The sequence below is a fragment of the Oratosquilla oratoria genome, chromosome 1 (assembly GCF_046742065.1).
Source record: "Oratosquilla oratoria isolate Oo_2021 chromosome 1, ASM4674206v1, whole genome shotgun sequence".
Taxonomy (NCBI): domain Eukaryota; kingdom Metazoa; phylum Arthropoda; class Malacostraca; order Stomatopoda; family Squillidae; genus Oratosquilla; species Oratosquilla oratoria.
The window spans coordinates 135,364,874-135,372,751 of NC_134777.1; the positions used below are offsets into that span (position 1 = coordinate 135,364,874).

The 7,878-nt window shown below is 36.0% G+C and overlaps 1 protein-coding gene across 1 annotated transcript; it reads right to left on the bottom strand.

Moving 5' to 3' along the window:
* Positions 1-3,864: 3,864 nt before the first annotated feature.
* LOC143029951 (uncharacterized) lies at positions 3,865-7,090 on the bottom strand. Its single transcript, XM_076193164.1, has 6 exons — positions 6,466-7,090; positions 6,149-6,334; positions 5,545-5,847; positions 5,089-5,349; positions 4,770-4,935; positions 3,865-3,988 (listed from the first exon to the last, which is right to left on the bottom strand). The coding sequence occupies exons 1-6, from the start codon at positions 7,088-7,090 to the stop codon at positions 3,865-3,867; spliced, it is 1,665 nt and encodes a 554-aa protein (XP_076049279.1).
* Between the last annotated feature and the right edge of the window lie 788 nt (positions 7,091-7,878).

Below are 7,878 nucleotides of genomic sequence, written 5' to 3' on the forward strand. Positions count from 1 at the left end.
TATCGTACATTGTACTTGTATGTTGCTTCTCCTCTCACTCGCCTCCTATGTTGTATATTATCGTACATTGTACTTGTGTGTTGCTCATTTGGGGGAATTATATGTTTCCCCCTCTTTATAAAATTGTCATATGTTTTATTGTTGTCGTTTTATTATTTATTGTAATTATGTGTAATCATTGTGTAAAATTGTAATTATATTGGATATCACAAAATGCGATGTACGTTTCTTCGCGCCAAAATTGCCAGCGGGGCGGCAGTTCAGAGCTTGTACTCCTTTTATACACACGTCAGTGATTAAAGTATACCGCCGAACCAACTTTGACTTTCATTTAAAATACCCACACCCGGTACAAGACAATTTTTCACCAGACCGTATCTAGGCGGGGACACACCGTGAACTGCTACATAATCAAGTAGATTATGTTAGTGTAGCTAATGGGTTTTGTCATCTGGAAAAATTTAGCAATGTTCCTACCCAAGACATCAACATCAGTAAAGGTTTTGTGTACAATTCACTGTTAACTCCAAGTATCCCAAATTGTCCTAAATTTTTCCTTAAGACATATGATTTAAAACAGAATGATGAATTACACATTACAAAAGCTGATGAAAGTAATTGTATTGTAATTCTAAACAAAGTGGATTATATTGAGAAGATAGAAATACTATTGGGTGATAGTTTCACTTGCACAAAACTTACTAATAACTAGAGTGGCCAGACGTCCTCCTTTAGGCCGGACAGTCCTCCTTTTGAGCACTTTGTCCTCCATCCGGCTCAACCTCACGCCGGACGTACATTTGTCCTCCTTTCTTGGGGGTTTGACAAAAATAAATTAATAAAGAATATATCAATAAATAAATAACCCTAGGTATACAATAATGCCGTAAAATTAAATTATGTGGGAGTACCCAGGTCAAGGTCAACGTCGGAACTCGGTAGCCGAAGTAGACAGGAACTGCACAGGACCAATGTTGTGAACGTGCGATTGCATGATTCACATCTCACCTCAATAATATTGAGAAGATAGAAATATTATTGGGTGATAGTTTCACTTGCACAAAACTTACTAATAACTAGAGTGGCCAGACGTCCTCCTTTAGGCCGGACAGTCCTCCTTTTGAGCACTTTGTCCTCCATCCGGCGCAACCTCACGCCGGACGTGCATTTGTCCTCCTTTCTTGGGGTTTGACAAAAATAGATTAATAAAGAATATATCAATAAATAAATAACCCTAGGTATACAATAATGCCGTACAATTAAATTATGTGGGAGTACCCAGGCCAAGGTCAACGTCGGAACTCGGCAGCCGAAGTAGACAGGAACTGCACAGGACCAATGTTGTGAACGTGTGATTGCATGATTCACATCTCACCTCAGGCTGCAGTCCTGAGGTGGCCACGGTGCAGTGTGGTTTGGCAATTAATTTATGAGGTTAAGGAGTCTGAAAATGCCGAAAAGAAAGACTTTGTTTAACTCTGACTGGGCCAAAGAGTTTGGCAATCAAGGTGAGGATACAACTAGGTTTTGTTTGTGTTGTAACTTAGTAAGAAATACAGGTATTTGTTTTTTGTCGGTTTCATTAGAAGTGAAAAATATTATTCACTTTTAGTTTCTTATTATATATGTATATGTATATATACTGTATATATATATACATATATATATACATATATATATATATATATATATATATATATATATATATATATATACATATACATATATACATATATACCAAGGACTACTATTACACAGGACGTGCGCACCCAGATCCCTGGGTCCGCTAGCGGAGGCCATTGCTTTCTTTGTAACCTAACATTTTATGTTGGTTGTTGGACAAATATATAAAAACTAGAAACTTAACATTGTATATAGGACAAATATATCAACTATTTACTTATTCAATGCAGTATAAGTTCATATAAACTTTTATAGTGAAATAAAAAACTATTTCTAAGGCACTGTTATGCTTTGAAATGCCAATTTTAGGCTGAATTATCAGGTATTAGTGTATGAGGTAAGTGGACACCAGGGTTGGCGATTTTTTTTTTTTTTTTTTTTTTTTTTAGAAAATATAAAAAATAGATTTTTTCTATCTAAATCAGATTTATTTGATTTAAATAGATTTTTTTATATAGATTTTAAATATTGTGGGATTGCTATCTGATATGCGATCTGATTGCTAAAGGACATTTTTAGCATATCAATATAAGGAGCAGTGTTATATAGACTTGCCACAAGTATACAAGGAACGGTATGAGCCGTATGTGAGGACAGTATGCTCAGGTTTACTCGATTCCTCCAAGAGTTTTCTCATCTTGGTGACATTTGCTGCATTGTCTGTCACAACACTTCCAATGTGACAACCAAAATCTTGTTCACCCTTCTTGATCGAATTTTGTACAAGTTGTAGAAGATATTCAGCAGTGTGAGGTTTTCTTGGTGTGTCTATGGTGTCAACTAAATAAATCTGACCAGTGGATGTTGTTAGAGTGACACGTATGGGCTCATTATAGATGTTAGACCACCCATCAATTGAAAGACATACAGTTTCATTATTAAGGTCATCTGCACACTTTTTATATTCCTTTTCATACACAAGATCCAAGTACTTATCAGCATTATCTTTTCTGGATGGAGGAATATAACGCTGGCCTCAGGTTCTGAACCATCTTGAGAAACTGAGGATGCTGAACAAGACGAAATGGTGAATTTGTAGCAAATATAATTCTTGCAACTTCTTTGTCGAGATTTTCCTTTTGAGAGGCTGAAGTTTTTATGATAAATCTGTCCAGAGATGTTGTTGACTTTCTTTTATATGAAAATGATTGTTATGTATTGGCTTTTCCTTAGGTGCCAATTAGTTTCTCTGTTCTCCATGGTTACACGGAAGGGTTGAAGGAAACATAGGCTTCCGGCACTGTGTGTATTTCACACTCTGTTTACATTATGGCGCTCCGGGAAGCGCGCGAATTCAACATTGAACAAAACAGAAACAGAAGGCGCATGTCGCCATTAACCTAATAATTTCTTTAATGTGAATACACTACATATTCCTCCCCTCTTATTTTTGATGGGTTTACACAAAATAAAATGTTACATGGTTTCTATTAACCTTTTACTAGGTTTCACTGACCTATTTGACCTCCTCAATAGAGGCTCAGTAGGAACATAAGGTTCATTAACAGATTTGTCAATGTTATGATTAGGAAGTACTTCAGTGGCACCTGCAGGTTGCAAAATGGTATCACTGCCAACACAGTCATTTACAATTTCCTTGTTTCCAACATTACTGCTAATAGTTGGTTTAATAAGTGAATTTTCAACTTGATAATTAAACAGAGAAGATGCAAAAACTGATGATTTTCCATTTTCAATAGTATTATACCTAGCTTTCAATTGATCACAATGTCTACGCCAAATTAAATCTCCACTTTCGGTTAACACTTTTACAACATAGTTTCTGACACCTGTAACCTCAATAATAATGCCTGGTAACCAAGGTTCACCTCTAGAATAGTTTTTTGCAAAAACTGCTTGCCCAACTTCAAATCTGCTTTCTACACAATCAAGAGCATTCTTCTTGTTAACTAGCACACTTTCTTCCTCCTTTGTTTTAGTCGTTTTACATATGTCCAGAGGAGATTTAAATTTTCTGTGAAACATCATTTCTGCAGGGCTTTCTTTTGTACCTGAATGAATGGTTCTCCTATTGTTATACAGAAACCTACTAACTCTTGTGTTAATTGATCCACTGTGATATTTTAGCATTCCCTGTTTAAAACTTTTAACATATCTCTCTGCTAATCCATTAGATGCTGGGTGAAAGGGAGCTGGATTGATCAGTTTTATTCCATTCCTTTAATAAAACTCTTTGATATCAGCAGAAACAAAATAAGCAGCATTATCCGAAACAATGACATTAGGAATACCAAAATTAGCAAAGTTTTTTCTTAACAATTCCATAGTATTAGCACTTGTCATGCTTGAAGTATATTGAACATCAATAAACTTAGAATAAGAATCTACTATGATCAAAAAATACTTATTTTCTATTGGTCCACAATAATCAATGTGAATCCTACTCCAAGGCTTACTAGCAAAATTCCACATCAATTCGCTAGAAGAAACTTGATTATTTCTAACACTACATTCATTACAACTCTTTGCAAGCTCTTCAATATCATCAGAAAGCCTGGGCCACCAAATGTTTTCTCTGGCTTCAGCTTTCATTGCCACAATTCCATTATGACTGGAATGCAGTAGCTCTAACACTTTAGCTCTTAAGGCAGATGGAACAATAACTATTTTTGAATAGAACAACACCCTTAAGAATTGATAAATCATTTTTAACATGAGAATATTCTCTACAAACATCCGAGTTGTTAGTCCATCCAAATTTTACCTGAGAAATTAATTTATTCAGTACAGGGTCTGCTTTTGTCATTTTCTGTACAACTTCAAAAGAAAATTTAAAAGCATTGAAATGGTCTATAAGTTTCACATATTCTGGTGGTGTACCTGAATTGATACAATCATCAATAGGTAACCTACTCAAAGCATCAGCAACCACATTGGTTTTACCACTTTTATGAACAAGATCATAGATATATTGTGACAACAGAACAGACCACCGGATTAATCTTGCATTTGAATTTATTGGAATTGCTTTGTTTTTTCCAAATAATCCAAGCAGTGGTTTATGATCCGTTCTCAACTCAAAATTCCTACCTAATAGATAGTATTGAAACTTTGTGACACCAAACAGTAATGCTAGCCCTTCCCGGTCCGTCTGTGAGTAATTTTTCTCAGCAGAAGTACGTTTTTTACTAGCAAATGCAATAGGTTTTTCAACATTATTTTCAACCTGTATCAATACACACCCTACACCTACTGGAGAAGCATCACATTCTAGAATCAATTTTGACTTTCCTGTAAAGCATGATAAGACATTAGATTTACATAAAGCTTCTTTAATGACATCATAAGCTACTTGGCACTGGTTTGACCATACAAACTTGACATTGTTTTTTGTTAAATCATAGAGTGGTGACAAATTTTCAGAAAACTTAGGGATAAATCTACTATAGTAGGTGACTAATCCAAGAAATGACTGTAGCTCATGCAAGTTTTCTGGTACAGGAGCATCCCGAATAGCTTTAACCTTATTTGGTGATGGAGATAAGCCTTCTCCAGAAATTACATAACCAAGGAAATCAATGACAGTTTTATTAAACTCACATTTTCCCAGATTCAACTGGACATTAGCTTCAGCCAATTTATTCAAAACAAGCTTAACTTTATCACTTTGGTCTTCTCTCGACTTGGCGCATATAAGGATGTCATCTAAATAAACAATTAAACCATCAATATCACTTAATAACTGTGATATGTACCTTTGAAAAATTCCCGGCGCTGATGCCAGTCCAAAAGGCAGTCTTTTGTATTTAAACAATCCCCTTTCAGTTGAGATAACAAGGTATTTCTGGTCTCCTTCAGAAACCTTCATTTGCAAATATGCATTACACAAGTCAAGCTTACAGAACACCTTATTATCTCCAACTGTAGCCAACATTTCATCAAGCTTGGGTAGTGGATATTTCTCAATATTAATTTGACCATTCAAATGCTTAAAATCAGCACAAATTCTCATTTTTCCTGAATCTTTCAAGACGGGTACAATGGGTGAAGCCCAATCACTATAAGCTACAGGTTCTATGACTTTATTTTCTACAAGCTCCTGTATGGCAATATCAACTAACTCTTTGTGTGCTAAGGGCACTAGCCTTGCTTTGATGAATTTAGGAGTAGCATCTTTTTTCACATATATTCTAGCTTCAACTCCTTTAATAGGTAAATTGTCATTAACTTTATAACTATCCAAAAGTTGTTTAGGATTATCAGAAACATCCATGTCATTTACTGAATTCACTTTCAAAGCTTCATCTAAACCTTATTAAATCTCTCCCACATAAGTCATTACAGTGTGAATCAGTAACAAAATATACATGATTTGTACTATAGTTATTAAACCTTACTACAAGATCAACTTGACCTTTTACCTTTATTTGATGACCTCCATAAGCAGTCAATTCTTTGGAAGATGGAGTCATTTTAACATTTAGTACTTTTATCCAATTTTCACCTATCAGTGAAACACATGAACCAGAATCTATCTCTAAAGGTATAGATTTATCATTTAACACAAAATTGTACATTTCTGGTTTAACAGATTTTAGACAATTACAAGAAACTTTCAGCAACATGCTTTTATCAACAACATTATTAGCACTACACTGGTGTTCTTCATGCTCTGGTTCCTGTTCAGAAACTGATTTGACGTTTTTATTCTTAAAACTTTTAGAGCTATTTTGCTTGTATGCATCCTTTTGCTTAAATCTAAAAAAAATTCTAAATGACCCTGTCGACCACAATAGAGGCATTCCGAGTCTTTAAACCTACAAGCAGAACTTGGATGCAGGAAACCACAATGCTTGCACTTTGACACAGTCTTGCTATGCACTTTTTGTACTGTACCTGATGAACTGGGATTATCTGTCTCTCCTTCCCCTATGTGAGCTTTTTCAAGCAACAGAATGCGTTCTAGGAGTGTTGAAGATGTTAATGCTTCTAGTTTCAGGTCTTCAGCAAGTAGATATTTGAAATAGGGTTCATGGTCCACTGCCATAAACAATTGGTCTCTCAGCCTGGCATCAAACATGGTGCCGAAGTTGCAATCCTTTGCCAGTCTCTTCAAGTCTGCATATAGCTCTTTCACAGTTTCTTTTTCAACTTCACGCCTTTGTTGAAACGAACACAAGCTTCGGTGATAGGATGGCTTTGTAATGAAATGGTTTTTCATTAATTCTATCAGCTCATCATATGTCTTTGTAGTTGGCATATCTGGTGCCGTCAAATTCGCTAAAATTCCAAACATTTTGGTGCCTATGGACACAAATAACTGATTCTTCTTCTTGCCAGCATCAGTTATATCCTGTGTGTCTACATGGGCTTCAAACAAAGCCAAGTAGACATCAAAAGGGAGTTCTTCAGGGTTAAACGGCCCAATCTTGTTTGAAGATGCCATCTTTCACCCTGGTCTAGCTTCGTGGCTAGAAAACTATCAGACACGTCACACTAGGAAATTGTAATCCTTTCTCCTCTCATGTAGGAGAAAACAAGTGATGTCCGGTGCTGTGTAACAGGAAGCAATATAAGCAAAGGCACCTACACTCTGTGTGGTCACCTCTAGCATAGCTTGCCCCCGCGTTACGACGCGCGTAGCTGAAGAATGTTTTCATGCATATAGACCGTTTATCACTGTTTCTGGCCTAAACCACCAGAAAAAACACTTTGATCCTCGTCGCCATTGTTATGTATTGGCTTTTCCTTAGGTGCCAATTAGTTTCTCTGTTCTCCATGGGTTACACGGAAGGGTTGAAGGAAACATAGGCTTCCGGCACTGTGTGTATTTCACACTCTGTTTACATTATGGCGCTCCGGGAAGCGCGCGAATTCAACATTGAACAAAACAGAAACAGAAGGCGCATGTCGCCATTAACCTAATCATTTCTTTAATGTGAATACACTACAATGATTTAGCAGAAGTGGCGCCTGTGGAGGAGTCTGATAGTGACCTTTTTAATGGTGGAGTCAGGTTTGCAGATAATTCAAGTGGAGCCGATGATGAAAGGATTGAAGCTGTTGATACAGTACAGATCCTGAAATAGAAACAGAAAATTTTAGCATATTGCATAATTTATAAATGAATAAATAAATGAATGAATACAGTGTAATTTAGGCTACGTTTGAGTACAGTAGTTATTTTTTTTAGATAATGATCATATTCACACAAGCCACTAAATTATTTGGAAA

Coding starts and splice junctions, on each gene's coding strand:
- LOC143029951 (XM_076193164.1), bottom strand. CDS start 7,090: ATGGCATCTTCAAACAAGATTGGGCCGTTTAACCCTGAAGAACTCCCT. Junction 6,335..6,465: donor CCTGCATCCAAGTTCTGCTT/GTAGGTTTAAAG, acceptor ACGTCAAATCAG/TTTCTGAACAGGAACCAGAG. Junction 3,989..4,769: donor CGGGAAGGGCTAGCATTACT/GTTTGGTGTCAC, acceptor ATATACTTCAAG/CATGACAAGTGCTAATACTA.